Source organism: Chaetodon trifascialis, chromosome 2, assembly GCF_039877785.1.
Source record: "Chaetodon trifascialis isolate fChaTrf1 chromosome 2, fChaTrf1.hap1, whole genome shotgun sequence".
Lineage (NCBI taxonomy): Eukaryota > Metazoa > Chordata > Actinopteri > Chaetodontiformes > Chaetodontidae > Chaetodon > Chaetodon trifascialis.
In genome coordinates, this window is record NC_092057.1 from 11,381,128 (window position 1) to 11,397,333 (window position 16,206).

Consider the following 16,206-nt stretch of genomic DNA (forward strand, 5'->3'; position numbering starts at 1 on the left):
CAGCTGTTTCAGAGCAACCAGACCAATGACTGAGTGTGTATTTATTAACCACCACTTCAGGCACTGCTGCACATACATGAAGCAAAGTTGTGAGTGTGCTTGTAGCCCCACATGTGGCTTCCCACTTCATACCTAATTGTGGAAATACATTTTTTTCACCTGTTATCCAGCGACTGTTTGCATCTCCAGGTCATGATCACACAGGTATTTACTGTCTGCTTGGGATGAGAATGAAACCAACATTTAAATACAGGTATTTCTGAAACTTGTGCCCTGAAACTACAAACATGGCCCCACTGCTTTCTTCTTCACTGTATGAGCTGCACGCTTTGTCCACTGTCCGAGCTTGTTGGAAATGCTGTCATCTCTTCAAATACAGGTGGAAAATCCCACTTTGTGATCCACACTGGTTTGGTGTTTCCATTGAAGTTGCAGCGCTGTTTGAACCGTCAGACGTTTGGCCTCCGAGCTCCCTCCCCATTCTCTGTCACTCGGAGGGAGGAGGTCCGTGCCTCCCCTTCATCCATTGGTTTGGCGACCACCAAAGTCACCAGCCTTAGTGGGAACTTGACAGCCTTCTTCAGGTCCTTGTTGTTGTTTGGGACACTCATAAAACAGAGGGTGTTGATGACCCCATTGCTCATGGCAATGCACTCGATGATGTAGAAGGCCACGAGGGAGTTCCTGTCCCTGGATATGAGGGTGGGGTAAAAGTCCCGCAGCAGGGCAAAGCCGTAGTACGGCGCCCAGCACAGAACGTAGGCGACCAGCACCAGAATCAGCACCACCACCGTCCTCCGACGCCTATGGAGCCTCTTCCGGATCTGCTCTGTCTGGAAACCTGGAACGTCCTTAAACCACAGCTCCCTGGAGATCTGGACGTAACAGACAGCCATGATGGTCACTGGGCCAATGAACTCCAGAGCGAAGATGAGGAGGAAGTAGGAGCGGTAGTAAACTTGCTGGTCCACAGGCCAGATCTGAGCACAGAAGGTCTTATAGGTGTGACCTTTCACGTGTGGGTATGTTGTCTCAGAGGCCATGTAGGCAGAGGGGAGGGAGATGAAGATGGGGACGATCCAAACGGTCAGGATGACGCAGTACGCCGTCTGGTGCTTCATACGAGGCCTCAGAGGGTACAGGATAGCCATGTACCTGCAGACAGAAAGAGAGCATCTCCTTGAATGTAGGTCACATCTTCTACCAAGATGTACCAATCACTTGGAAGGATGAAATTGCATCTGTAGGCTTTCCAGTGGGCAGTCCTTTATGAAGAGCAAAGGTTGGAGTGTTTCTAATCACTTTAATTTCATAATTGTGGAACCTGGAAGAACAAAGATTTTGCCATTTTTTTCTTTAAAAAAATGACTTGAACAAAATTGCTGCTGGTTAATTTTCACCAATTAATCAATGAGCTAATGTTTTCAGTAATAGTGATCATAAAAAGCTATAATCTGGAAAGATGCACAGTAGCTACGAGCAGTTACACCTGTCTTAAGTGGTCTCTTAAACACTGGTAAACGAGACATCAGAAGATTCTGCCTTGTTTCCCATGAAGCACTCTGCTGTCTCTGTAGTTTATGTCTGTGGACGATCTGTTGAAGGGGATGATAACGATGATGCTGCTTAAGATGATTTACGCCTGATTATAACTGCTGGCGCCTCCTTTTAGAAGTGAAGCAGAAAACCTGATATGAGCCTTGTTTGTGTGGTTTTTGTTAGGTTTAGTGTTAATTGGCTGCAGGAGTGCTGTATCCTTGATCCAGAGCTGAGAAGAACAGAATCAGACACGCTACCAGATGTCTGACTGTGAATACTTAACAGGGAAACAGGAACCATTTAAACATTCCCAGATATACAGAGATCATCCATCTTTCCTGTCTGCGGATGCTACATGATAGGCGGCGTCAGCCATGATAAATGGATCGGGCTGCTGGTCCCAGAATGGAGCTGCAGCCGATGATGAATTTGATTCAGAAGCTAAGGGGAAGACCAGAAGCAGCTTTTATTCAAATGTGAATCATCTCCGGTCAGATCATCCTCAGACTCCTGAGGTCTGTTCTGAGATCTGTCGAATGGGGGACGACCATTATGTTCCTGCACAATGTTACCTGACCCTTTGCAGTTCAGCCAAACAGAAGTCTGCCTGCTGCATGCCAATGGTAGCAAGTTAGCATGTTTGTGCAGTAAACATGTATGTATGTTGGCATACTGACTTGGGAATGTTGATCTATTATTCTGAGACTGACCTCATTGTTAGCCTTGTAGTCACAGAAATAGCCTAAATTAGCTGTCTTATTTTAGCGTTTGGCATTTTGGATTGATCTGCTGATTATTTTCTCCACGAATCGATTGTTTGGTTTGTAAACATGCTGAAAATAGTGAGAAATGTGGTCACAGTGACCCACAGCCCAAAGTGACACCTTCACAATGTTTGTTTAGTCCAACCAGCAGTCCAAAGCTCAACATTATTACAAATGCATTCAAATCTTTCGAGGGAAAAGCAGCAGATCTTCACATTTGAGAAGCTGGAGCTGGAACTGGTCGTGTTTTGTGCACAGTTTGCTGCACTGCGGCAGATGTAGAGGAGAAAAGTGTTTTCTGTCTTGCTGTTGCTTCTGATTATCACAAGAAACAAGAATAAGGTCCTCGGCTGTTCCTGCACACATACAAGCGGGGAGGGAAGAGTGCTGTGAATGGGGGTACAGAGAAATTGGGATTAAGAATCACTTGAAGGTAACAGAATCTCCACAACCACAGGACAGATATCATGAAATGTCCCTCCAGAAGGACCAATTTCTGTGACCATCCCCTATGTTTCATGTACAGCCAAAATGTCAACATATTCTTGACTGAACCCTTTTGATTTTAATGAACCTGTGAGTTTTCTTTCAGCACCATCATCTCAGCAGACACCATTGACAGTGAGATGCCGTTTTTGTTTACTTCTGACTGAAATCAAGGTTGCTGCTGTGGTCACTGTAACTGTATTATGCTGCATACAGGCATACTTTAACTAAGAGCGGGCAGTTAAATTACCAGAGCTAACAGCAGGTGCAGCAGGTCTTTTCCCCCTTTGAGCACAGGGGGCAGTAAAGAGCTCATTTCTGCTTGATGCAGCAGAGCAAAGCAAAGACTACTCTGAAAAATATACTTGAACAAGCCATACAAACCTTAATATATGTACTTTATGTAATACTAGAAGTCTCGTCATATAGTAAGTTTGATGAGACTCAAAATGAGGCCATAAAAATCACAGACAGGTCAAATTACAGTTGGAAAATATGCAAACGGTGTGTTCACAGCAGCTGTTTCAGTCTGGTGTTTCCACTGGAACAAGTGGAAAACAAAATCTCAGTGAAAATCTTATAAAACAGGAAAGCTCGGCGAAGCGTGTGGCCAACGAGTTTATTAAAGTTGTATTTGAAAGAGTCAACGCGTGTCTGACGCAGTACAAATACAGGACATAATCAAACATGCAGGTGGACCGTCACCTTGAGCAGATGTGGTTCATCAGTCCTGACTACGCCATGTCTACACCCTGTTTACGCCCTGTCTACAACCTGTCTACAACCCATGTAGACTAATGTAGACCGTCTAATTGTCACATTTCAGCAGCAGCTGAAATACCTCACCCTTCATTGGCTGCTGCTTCACCACACACTGACAGACAGGCAGAGGTCACAGGCCTCTGTTGAACCTGATCAATAAGCTTTCAAATCCAGACATGATTTACCTCGAAATGAAGGTAAACACGTAATCAGAGCGACGCAGGAGTGTGAACAGCACAGGACACGCAAGATTAACGCATCAGTTCAATAATGTGTGACGACAATAACGTCCTCAAAAGGAAGATTTCTTAAAGTCAGTCAGGCAACAAGTCGATTCTTCATTTAGGCTGGTTTATTCACACGTGTGGTTTTTCTGACAAATATCAGATATCATTTTTATCTTAAGGTATCTCACTGCCTAAAAGATTAAATATAAGAGGAGCAACCAAACATACAGCAATGCTTCAATCCCAGATTCAATCTTTACGATGATTCAGCAGTAAGAAAATCTGAACACTCCTATTGATCGGTGCGTCATGTGTCTGACTGGGCCGAACTGATGTTTTTAAGACTTTTAAAATTTACAGTGGAGGCTGAGTTTGAACAGTCTGGAAAATACTGGAGTGTTTTCAGGGATCATCAGAGCTAAAGAGGAGCATCCTGGCTGTCAAGGGGTTCAAGACTCTGACCTGTGCTCTGTTTCAGTGTTGCCAGGGACCTCTGTTGCATGCAATGTAGAGCAAAATGACACCAGCAGTCGTCTCAGCAGATGCCCCACAGCCACGAGCTGACAGCGCCCTCTAGCAGCCAGAGCAATAATGACTCTTCCGGCATCAGTGCCCCATCAGGAGACCTCTGGTCATTTCCTGTGTCTCTTCACCACGACCATGGTCATGGCTCATCTTAACCACATGGGTATTATTCTTACCATGACAATGCACCTTTATCCTGAACAAAGTAGTGATTTTGATGTTTTCTGATCACAAACAACTGAACCACAGCGCCGTCCCATCACATCATTTTTCAACAGTGATTTCTGCATCTTTACCTGCATTTTAACTTATTTATTCTACTTTATCCATCATCTACTTTAATGTTTTATTGTCATTTCTCTCTTTTTAAGTCCTGAGTATGGGAGCGTTGAACACTTTTATCATGTTTGTCTGCCTGTGTTGTAACTTGAACCTGTTGATAGTGGCATCAGAGCAGAAAACTGTTATTTATTTTTTGTTTTATTTGCTCCCAACTCTTCACTGTCTGTGAAGAGTGTGTTCAATGGAAAGTGCTGCAAAAAGTACTTTTAAAAATACGCAACATTTCTATTTAAATTCATCATGTTGCTGTTGTGCCGAAAGCCTTAACATTTAACATGATCAAACAAAAGGTGAAATGCGTATCTGTCGTCTGAATGTGTTTGTAGTTATACGATGTGTTTCAGAGTCTTGGCAGCTCATGCAGCATAAGCCTACAAGCCACAAGAATTTTCTACTATAAAATGAAGCTCTTACAAATGTTTATCAGATAGTAGAAAACATTAAATGTTGAGTAGGATTTTGCCTTTACAACTCACTATTCAGGCGTTCAGGAGAACTCTTATAATTTGTTGTTTTTTGTTGTTGGATCACATGTAACTCTTTAAAATAATACTTGAGATATATTGAAAACTAACTAAAAGCTTCATGCAAGCATCAAAAACCCGGACGAGTGAACCTGGACCGCTCTGTGTCTGATGGGTGTGCAGCTGGACTCACCTGTCCACAGCGATGGCCAGCAGTGCGTTGGTGGACACGTAGAGTGAGACGGTGCGCAGGTAGTTGGTGGAGGCGCAGAGCAGCAGGCCGTGATCCCACGACAGCTGCTTCACCACGTAGTAGTCCAGCAGGAAGGGACAGCACACCACCGCCACAAGCACGTCCGACACGGCGAGGTTGGCGATCAGCAGGTTGGTCAGGTTACGGAGCTGCTTGTAGCGGGCGAGGCTGGCGATGAACAGACAGTTTCCCACGCCACAGACCAACATGATGGCCACCAGGACCACTGCGATGACAATGGTGGCCACGAAGAAGGCCCGGCCCCGCGTGGTGTCCGGGATCTCGTCCAGAGGAATCTCATAGTCCACACCGTCACTGGCCAGGAAGTAGTCCGCCAGAGTCAAGCTGTCATTGGTCTGGTTGGCCATTTTGGATCAGGTCAACATGCTCAGATACAAGCGTCTGCAGGGGTGGCGTGGGAAACAAAAAGAAAGCAAGTTATCACTTCTAGCCCAAACAAAATAAATAACATTCTGACCACAAGATCCATTTATCAGCTGTTCTCACATGATCCGCAGACGGAGTTGTTCATTTTCAAAGTTCCTTTTGTTTCTGAGCACTTTGATGATTTATCCTTCAAAATAAACGTGTGTGCGTGTGCGTGTGTGTGTGTGTGTGTGTGTGTGTGTGTGTGTGTGTGTGTGTGCATGGTAATGAAGACACATGTCAGCCAGTGCAACAGTGTGGCTCTCTGAAGTCTTTTTAATGGAGCTCTATGACACAGATGAAGGAGATCGAGATACTTGCTGGTCGATACATTCACTGCTGGTTTGATTTGTTCAAAATAAGAAAAAAAAAAAAAAAAACAGTATCTCTTAGCATTTAACATCCTGTTGAAGGTGGCTGGACACAAACAGCCTGAACAGGTCACACCTGTATCTCAGGGCCCCTCACACACATATAGGCTCTAGATTTAGTGTTTGACAGACAGACGCTCGTTGGTTGCTCAGTGTAACTCCACAAATATTGGATCTGAGTTTTTCAGTGGATCATTTTCATAGTTTTGCTGACGTTGTTGCCTGGATACAGTGTTCATGCAGTCCACTTGTTAGATTCATGCTCAGGTTGGGGAATGTTGCATCTCAGCTCCGACATCGGAAAACCTCTTTTACTGCCAGACACAAGAGTTTTTTTTATCCTGTCAGCTGCTTCAGTCTGTTTTTATAAGTGATCAGTATTTTCAAATGAAAGGACAGCAGGAGTCAGTGGATGACACTCTGCAGCAGGAGGATTTAAAATAAATTCACTTTTTAACGTGGCAGGTCAATTAATCATCACTGGTCAGCTCACAGACACGTTCAGTTGTTTTTCAGTAACAGATTCATAGCTGCTGTCGGTCGTATCCGATTATGTCAAATTAGTTCTCCAAATGGACCCGTGTGGAAGTCTTCTCATGCAAGGAAAGTCAATACATGAAGATCATTTAGGCATGATTAATTGTTATTGATCATTTTGATGCTGTAATCATTTTGAAGCTTTTTCATTGATATAAATGTCTGTTAAATCATCGTCTATCGCTGAATGAGGTTACACAGTGGTGATAAAGCCTGTGACCCAGTGATGAAAGCCCTTGAATATTTGCAGTGTTGCTAACTCGGTGTTTGTGGCGACAGTTTGTGAAGCAGTGTTCTGTTATTTCTGGTCTCTACTAGTGTTGTGAATAAATGGTTGTTATGGCTGAACAATCAAAGGAAAGATCGGCGTCACGCGAGCAGCACTGTTTGGATCCAAACACACACCCGCAGTTTCTGTTAATCACCACAACTGCTGCCACAGAGCAGGAAACAGAGATCTTTGCAGATACTGTTATATTTCTGACTCATTACAATGTCATGGTTATCTTTCTTATATTTCTCATATTCATTTATTTTCATGGCATGAACAGGCTTCCATAGAGGCCCCAATCAGCTAACCTGTAAATTATACATATTACTATGTGTGCATGCATATATGTACATATATACATATACATGCATGATGGTTTCATAAGTATCACATTACCAGCTCCATATTGATTCCAGCTCTCTTTGCACTTTTACATGTGTCCTTGTTTACAGTTTACATTAACAGTTCGGCCTCAATACAAACATCTTGCATGTTGTCACCTTGTTGTTGTTTTTTTATATATCTATTTCAAATCAGCAATGATGGATTAATCGATTAATTGATCGAAATAACATTTATTTGCACCTGTTTCGTTTTAAATAATTTCAGTCATTTTAAAAGCAAAAACACCAAATATCACAATTCAAGTTTATGTCATTTTAAATCTAGATTGAAGTAGTTTCTGTCCAGCTGTTGTTAGATCTGAGGCAGAACTACAGTATCCAGCTGTGTAATTGAGACCTCAGTATTTCAGCTGCCAGACTAAATAATACTGAATACAATAGGGTTAGGATCTACCTCTGGATTAGAAACAATAGTCGACAGAGGAGACAGGCTGCTACTTCATTAAAAATAAGAAATAAAAAATTTAAAATAAAAAAAGCGGCTCATGAAGAAACACATGAGAGCAGTGAAGATCAGCGCAACAGCTGAAGTCTGAGAGCAGATATTTCTACAGGACGCACGTGCTGCATCACGCACAATTAAACATATGTTCACACAGTTTTTAAAAGATGTGTCATCACCTCAAACAACAAATAATATTTCAAAAAGCACAAAGTTTTCAGGCGAAGATCTACATTTAATGAGTGAAATCAAAGATCCGACGTTCAGGTTTCAATCCGCTTGTGATTTAACTATTAAACAGCTGCGCTCAAGAGCTTAAACGACATTAAGTCTGAACAGTAGAGACACTGAGGCGACGCTCAGAGAAGACAAGAAAAAGAACCTTTTATGATACAGACCTGAAGCTGCTTCACCGCGCGCACCGATCCTCAGAATGAGCCAAAGGACGCGAGGCGCGTTCGTGACATACGGCAACCCAACACACACACACACACACACACACACACACACACACACACACACACACACACACACACACACACACACACAGAGTCATGTTTCCATCATTTTTGAGGACATTACAGAGACATTCATTTCCTGGAGACTTACCCACCAGGTGACTGACCATAACCACGACATGCCTAACTCTAACCCCTACCCAAACCTTAATTTAAACCTAACCTTAACTTAAGCCTAATCTTATCCCAAATCTTCACCCCAGAATTTAATAATTTACATTATGGGGACCTGTGTTTTGTAAAGGTCATATTTGTGCGTTTGAGGGAAATCTCTTAACAGCTGTTGGACGATTGTGATGACGTGGTCAGACATTCATGTTCATGTTAGCTTGAATTCTATTAACTCTGATGGTCGTCTGACTTCCTCGAGTGCCATCATCCTCATTATTACCAACAGGCAAGTTAGCATATTAACATGCTAAACTATGCTTTCTACAAATAACAGGAATGAAGCCCATTTAGACAAATGTTGGTCAGACGGAAACAGATCAGGATGAAGAGATGCTCGTAGTTAACTGGCTTCAAGGGAATGTTTAAGTTTGGTCAGAGCTGGACAACCTTTCTCATCCTTCCTCCCGTCTTTATGCTAAGCTAACAGTCTTCCAGCTCCAGATCCACACTTTGTGCACAGATAGGAGTGATAACTATCTTCTCATCTAGCTCTCTGCAGGAAGATCAGGAAGTCTGCTTCCCAAACTGTTCCTTTATATATTAGTTCTGCTGCTTTTTGCTGTGAAACAGTGCGTAGTTTCATCACTTCAGACACTAGAAATGATTCAAATGGAAGAATCTGAGAAGGGAACATGAATCCTTGGTTGAACTCGCTCACCTGTGCCTATGTAGACACTGTGTGAGAAAACACTGATTTACTATAGAGGGACACAAGACAAACAGGTTTGGGACCACTGCTCTAAAAACACTTTAATCACCGCTGTTCGGTTTCATGGCTGGAATGAACACTCACACTCAGTCATCGTCTGGCTGATACGAGATGTTGACATCTGGGGACGCATCCATCATTTGTTCCTGTGATGGATTCGTCTGAACAAAAATACTCCTGACCACGACAATCACTTTCAGCAGAGCGATGGTGGTGCAGCTGAGTCAACCCAGACTGTGCTCGCTGATATAGTCAGACTTATTTGACACGTTATTCCAGAGATTTGCTTAATTTGTGATTAACGTGGTTTTGGCACAGTTCAGCACGGCCACTTCTTCAAATGCGATTACAAGTCTGCAGCCTTGTTAGCAGCTCTGAGCCAGCACAGCGGTGCTTTGAGCTAAATGCTAACATCAGCATGCTAACACGTTCACAGTGACGTAAACATGGTGATGTTTGGCGGGAATGTTTACCACTCCAGGGTGTATCAGTACACTGTGACATCACTGTTGGGTGTACACACTTCACTGATCCCGTGAACAAGATATTAACGTGATGTCACCTGTTTCCTTTCCATTTGTCCTCTCAGGTGTTTCTCACCTGTTTCCTGCCTCAGACAGAGTTGCAGCAACAATGACTGCTGTCCACTGACTCTTTCTGCCTTTGCGCTGCTCGCTGTACTTCGCTTTGCACACAGCGTTCTCTGGTTAAGCAACAGGAACAAAATATTTTGGTAAGGTAAGGGTACAAATCATATTCTTAGTAATGGTTAACAATCGTATGATTCAATGCATGCATTAATGCAGGATGTATCACGAGTTCCACATAACAGTTAACATAACTGTATTTTTGTTTATTATGTTAATTATGTACATGTGTTTGCATGTGACCACCAGATAAAAAACAGCTTCACCTCCATATTTTCCTGACTGTGCTCAGTCACAGTAAGAGCTGATAACCTGAACATGGAGGTCTTGACAGTACAGGCTGCTCTGATCCTCCTGTGAAAAACAACCTCTGCGGTGACAAGAACATTCAGCAATCACCACAAGTCTATACGATCACTTCATGCTAAATTAAACCCCTTCTCTCATTACTGTGAGGGCATCCGCCAATAAATAACCTCCTCTCCTCTCATGGCCCATAAAGCCATCTTGTGATCTGCCTGCTCGTTAACAGTCCACGTTGTGATGAAGTGTTGTTGTCTGGGCTCGTGCCGCTGCCTGCTGATCAATAACTCTCCTCTGGCCATACGCATATACCAGCTGAAAATGACACCGATGTTGCTGTCAGTCGACAAGGTGAAAAATGGTTCTCATAGCCAGCAGGACAAATGATGACCAACTGTTGAAACGACACAGATCAATGACGGCTGGAAGAAATAAGACTGAAGCGGATCTAAAATGCAGTTTGAAGTCTTGTTCTGTGTATACATTTAGTACAGCTTTTAACTGCAGGTTATTCTAATTGTAATACAATGTTCCAACTACATTCCTGAGTTTTAGTATTTAAGACGACATAAATTTATATATCGGATTAGAAAAAAGTGACAAAATGATGGGCATTAGATCTGAATATGTGACGTGTGATAAAAAGTTTTATAGATGGTCGTCAAATGTCAGAGCGAGACACAAGCAGATAAACGTCCCTAAAAAGCTTGTCTTAATTGGCTAGACTCAAGGACAGCCGTTTTAAATAAACCTAAAACTATATCACACACTATATCATAAACATTGAACATATCTACTAACAAGTATGCGTACCACAGCCTGATGGATCTTTTTCCTCTGAGCCATTGAGCTCCATTAAAAACACATCAGTGAGCCACCATCGCACTGGCTGACACGTTCCTTCATTACCGTGTCCCACATACACCTTACTGCTGCCACAAATTCTCACTATACCAAACCTGGATTAATCCACCACTGAAAATACTCCTCACCATTTCCTCCTGCTCGACAAAACCTACAGGGAGCAGCTGTTTGAGGAGATTACTGAAGCTTTTTAAACATTAAACTAAGCAACCAATGAGCAGAGCTGAGAGCCACAGACAGGAAGTCAACAAGTACTGAGACAGATATCACATAACATTTACAGTATTATCATTTTATATCAGTAATATCAAAAGTCAGTTTGATAGTCGGCCGGTGTAAAAACGGATGTTTGTTTCTGAAGATCAAAGAGGAAACGCGTATAAGGCAACAATTATGCAAAAGTGTTTTATTTTACAAAACAAGAAATAGGCCAGAGATTTTGTTTTGCTCGGCCTCATTAATGACAGCAAAGAATTTACCAAACAAACAAAAGAAATTCAAAAAAGCTCTGTGGGATTTAGAAAAATCAAAAGGATCTGAAAACACAATGGAAATCCAGGGATCGCCCCTCTCCCACTCTGAGTCTCTTTGTGTCCAGTGATCAAACTTGGGATCTACTTCTTGGCGTATGTGATCTTCATGGCGCAGGTCGCCGTGATTCTGAAGCCCTGCAGCGCGTCTTTAGCCACGCCCGCCTGCGTGTCGCTTTCGAACTCCACAAAGGCGATGTCGTGCTTCCCCGGGACGAGCCGCACTTCTTTGAAACCGGGAAACCTGCAGAGGAAAAACAAAAACTGTCAACACACTCGCTCTCTGTATGAAACAGCAACACAAAGTCCTGAGAGGGAACTCACTGGTTGAACAGCATGGAGAGCATCATCTCATTGGTCTCTTCAGGCAGGTTATTGAGGAACAGGATGTAGTTTGGTGGGTTGTCCGGCACCTGAGAGGAAAAACACAGAGGCTGATCAGTCATTTGTTTGTTTCTTCCTGATGGTCAAAGGCTAAAAGAGTCTGTGCAAGTTGGTGGGAAGAGTCTTTATTATGTGCTTTGTTTGCTTTCCACAAATAACCATGATTTGTTTTTTCAAGGCTTTTTGTGTTACTTTAACAACTGCTGAGATTAGAAACCACCGTGATCTCTGCACATGGTTTAGTTTCTGAGAGCTCTGTCAGAGCGTCAGATGTTGAGAAACTCACCGGTGTGTGTGCAAACGTTGGAGGTGTGGACACTCATTTTGTAACACTGGCTAGACACACTAATATTATTATATGTAAAGCCTCAATTTTCACCTCTGGACTACTGTCTACCAGTCAGATTCATGAAAGGTGAGAAAAAACTGGTCCAGCAATGTTAGAGCTATATTATGACAATATCAACCATTCCTCTGGTTTCTTACTGTCTGATAACAAACTTTGTACTCAAGAGTCTTACCTGTACTGCAGGCGAGTGCACAGGTGCTGCTGATCCCTGCAAAACAACAAACACAAGTGATGGCAGTGAACAATATGTAAGCCAAAAATCAAATTATATATTATCATTGCGTGGTAATACAGTTCAAATGTAGATAGAAACTAAAAAAGTATTGCATTTACCACACAGCATTAATGTAGCTGCATACTCTCCTCCAGACGTGAAGTCACCATTAATGCTGAGCCATATATATACAGGTTTTGGAGAAACATATGCTGCCAAGTGGACGATGTCTTTTTCAGGGAAGGCTGTGCTTGTTTCAGCAAGACGATGCCAAACCAGTCAGCATGTATAGTAAAAGAGTCCAGGTGCTAAACTGGCCTGTCTGCAGTCCTGATTTGTCACTCACTGAAAATGTTTGGCGCATTATGAAACGCAAAATACAACAAAGGAGACCCTGAACTGTTGAGCAGCTGAAATTGTACATCAGGCAGGCATGGGAAAACATTCCCCTTTCAAAAGGAGATCAGTTGGTCTCCTCAGCTCTCAAACGCTAGAGAGTGTTGCTAAAAGAAGAGGCGATGCAGCAGAGTGCTAAACATGAGCCTGTCCCAACCTTTTGGAAACATGTTGCTGGCATCAAATTCTAAATGAGGATCTAATTTTCAAGACCAGTTTCAACATTTGACATGTTGTCTTTGTCCCATTTTCAATTAAATACGGGGTTTCAGTGTTTTGCAAATCATCACATTCTGTTTCTATTTACATTTTACACAGCGTCCCAGCTTTTTTGGAAACAGGGTTGTAATTTTTCCCCATCAAAGTCCAGACCAGACCAGATCTGGGCAGTAACTCAGAGGAAATACTGGACCCTCAGTCACCGCTCAGCCCGTCTGTGCGGGGAAAACTGTCATCTGTAGCCTTTTAATCTGTGTGACTATAATGAAACTGTAAAAGTTTAATAAAGTCCTGAAATGATCGGAAACGAACGGCTGCCAGGAAGGTAGAAAGTAGTAAATGATTCAAAGATCTTGCTTTGAAAAATGATCAACAGTGTGCTCTGTATATGAAATTTGTAACGAATTCATTAAAATGTACAAAATGACTGTTGCGATCATTTAATAGATGGGCTCTTATAACAAAACATATGCACACCTGTCTTATAGCTAGACCACATGTGAGCTTCTGAGAGAGATAATGACTGACTGGTGGCTGCCTCTCTGATGTTTCACTGAACTTGATGTTGACTGGTGTGTCACTCACCACTGCTGGTTTCTTTGTTAGGCTGGATGGCGGCTCCTGAGCTTTCTTCTTCTTCTCCTTCTTTTTCTCCTTGTCGCCGTACGTGCCTTTCATCTTGGAAATGACCTCAGAGTCGGTCTTTGCGTACTGTATCCTCTGGAAAAGAACAACACATCAGTCACGTCAAGCCCAGCCTCATTCAGAGAGGAGAATGAAGAACAGAGTGAAGACACAGAATCACTAAACTCATCCTACCATGGGCTTGTTGTAGAAGGGAAAACCCTGGAGTTGCCTGAGTGCATTGGTGGCAGCAGTGAGCTCTTTGAAGATGACAAAGGCCTGTCCCCTCATCTTCATGGTCTTCATGGCCACAATTTCAACTATCTGACCGAACTGAGAGAAGAGCGCGTAGAGCGAACGCTTCAGCTCTGCAAGAGGAAGACGAGAAGAAGAGATCAATACAAACTCTCAGACGGCTGAGACATCACATCCAACTGCAACTACACAACTGATGAGATGACAACTTTTAGTGATGTGAGCCTGTTTGTCTAGAACAAAATCAAACCTCCTGACAATATTGTGCCAAACGAAAAACTTCAGCACAGCATGGCTGGTATCTGTGTTTATGTAAGAAATTTGCACAGAAATGTTTGAGGTCATTAGAAACAGGGTCCTCATTCAGTAGTTTGTCCGGAGACATGACAAGTTGATTTTTATACTAAGAGAATTGAGAGAGCAGCTGGTAGCTTAATCAGTAATGAAATAATAACTGTAACTTGCAGAAGTTATTAACAACCCAACAGCAGGATGATGGATTAGGATGGCAGCAGTAAAAGAGTTAAACATGCACAGAGCATTGGGGCTCACTGAATGAATTAATGAGAGTGAAGGTTCGCCAGACTTGAACCTGAACACAGATAAAAAATAAATAAATAAATAAACAAATTATAAATAAAGTCATTTCCAGGCAGTTTAATTGCTACATTAGTAAAGCGCTATTTGCTCAACATAGTTTGATCAAATGGTTTGGCATCGTGAATGTTTATGGCTTTATAAATTCACACTTCAAGCCACACAGGGCGACTTAATGTACACTTACCTTCTTTCTTGACTTTATCATTTATATTGTTGATGTAAATCGTGTGGTTTGGTCTGATATCCATGGTGGAGTCTGATGAAACAACAAGAGAGCGGCTTCACTTCCATGTGTCAAAAGGTTTTACTTTTTGGATTGAGAAATTTGTCCTTCTTTCTTCAAATAAATATACTATTTAAGAAACCTCTTGGATTAGCTGGAAAATACACCATCGCAAAGCTGAAAACAGGCTGTTGTTTAAGATACGTGGTTCTCACAGGACAGCCACACTACAAACATATGATGATCTTATAGAATATGATGCATTGCTGTAGATTAAATTAGCCAAAAGTTTATAAAGTAGTTCAAATAAGTTTAACCTTGAACATGTACAGCAGTGAAATGCAACATACACATTAATGTAGCAGTACTATTAATCACAACACATCACATATAGTAGTAAAACACTGACAGGGAACATTTTACTGCACTACGAGTATTTTAACTCTCGATACTTCTTGCTAATAATACGTACTTTTTGCCTAAATGAGATTTTCAACGCAGGGCTTTTAGTTGTACTGGAGTATTTTCAAAGTGTGGTATTAGTACCTAACTAAAGGACCTGAATATTTCCACTTCAAGCATGCGTTAGCTGAACGTTGGCTGCATTCATTCATAACGTTAGCCTAGCAAGAGCTAGCCATGTAGCTAATTATGCTTGTGTTTTTAAAATGGTGAAACACAGTGATGTCTAACATGAACATAATCCATAGTTAGCTATCAACTGCCCCATCGATTCGGACTAACAATAGACCAGCGAGTATCAGACAAAACTATAAGTATTTAACTCACCTCCTCACTACTCACACCACTCACGTAAAACAGGAAATACAGACTGCTGGCGCCGTTAACACCGGCTGCTATTTTAACTGCTTTATGATCTACCGCCACCAGCAGGTCAGGAGGAAAACTACAGGCTGCATGTTCATATTTATCTATCCTATCATATTATAATATCATTTCATATTTAAGAAGTATATGCATATATAAATAAATATATATAATACTATATTTCTTCTGAAAGGTAGTGAAGTAAAAGTATTAAGTAGTTTAACATGAAAATACTCCAGTGAAGTAGAAGTACTTCAACATTACTTTCATACTGTAGTTGTAGTCTGTAACCCACCACTACTACCTTCTGCAGAATTAAATTAGTTTCTTTATAATTTTTTTTGTGGAGTTTATGTAAAATAATATAAAATAAAATGAAATAAAATAAAAAAAATGTAATGACATACTTAAAGCAACTGTTTCTCTATCAAGAAACTAGTTTGGGTCAACTAACTCAATAAAATACAATGATATAAAGCTGGCAGGTGTGATCTTTGGACTGATCAGGGAAAGCATCTTCCTCCCTTATTGTTTCTTTGTATTTAAACATTCATTAATT

At 41.8% G+C, this 16,206-nt stretch overlaps 2 protein-coding genes across 2 annotated transcripts; both read right to left on the reverse strand.

Annotated features, from left to right (window-relative positions):
- Nucleotides 1-449: 449 nt before the first annotated feature.
- prokr1a (prokineticin receptor 1a) lies at nt 450-5,730 on the reverse strand. Its single transcript, XM_070991660.1, has 2 exons — nt 5,303-5,730; nt 450-1,155 (listed from the first exon to the last, which is right to left on the reverse strand). Exons 1-2 carry the CDS (start codon nt 5,728-5,730, stop codon nt 450-452), a joined length of 1,134 nt encoding a protein of 377 aa, XP_070847761.1.
- Nucleotides 5,731-11,416: 5,686 nt separating this feature from the next.
- On the reverse strand, nt 11,417-15,656 carry snrpb2 (small nuclear ribonucleoprotein polypeptide B2). Its single transcript, XM_070981726.1, has 7 exons — nt 15,609-15,656; nt 14,781-14,852; nt 13,937-14,109; nt 13,703-13,837; nt 12,461-12,496; nt 11,880-11,968; nt 11,417-11,799 (listed from the first exon to the last, which is right to left on the reverse strand). Exons 2-7 carry the CDS (start codon nt 14,842-14,844, stop codon nt 11,640-11,642), a joined length of 657 nt encoding a protein of 218 aa, XP_070837827.1. The 5' UTR covers nt 14,845-14,852; nt 15,609-15,656; the 3' UTR covers nt 11,417-11,639.
- Nucleotides 15,657-16,206: the final 550 nt, after the last annotated feature.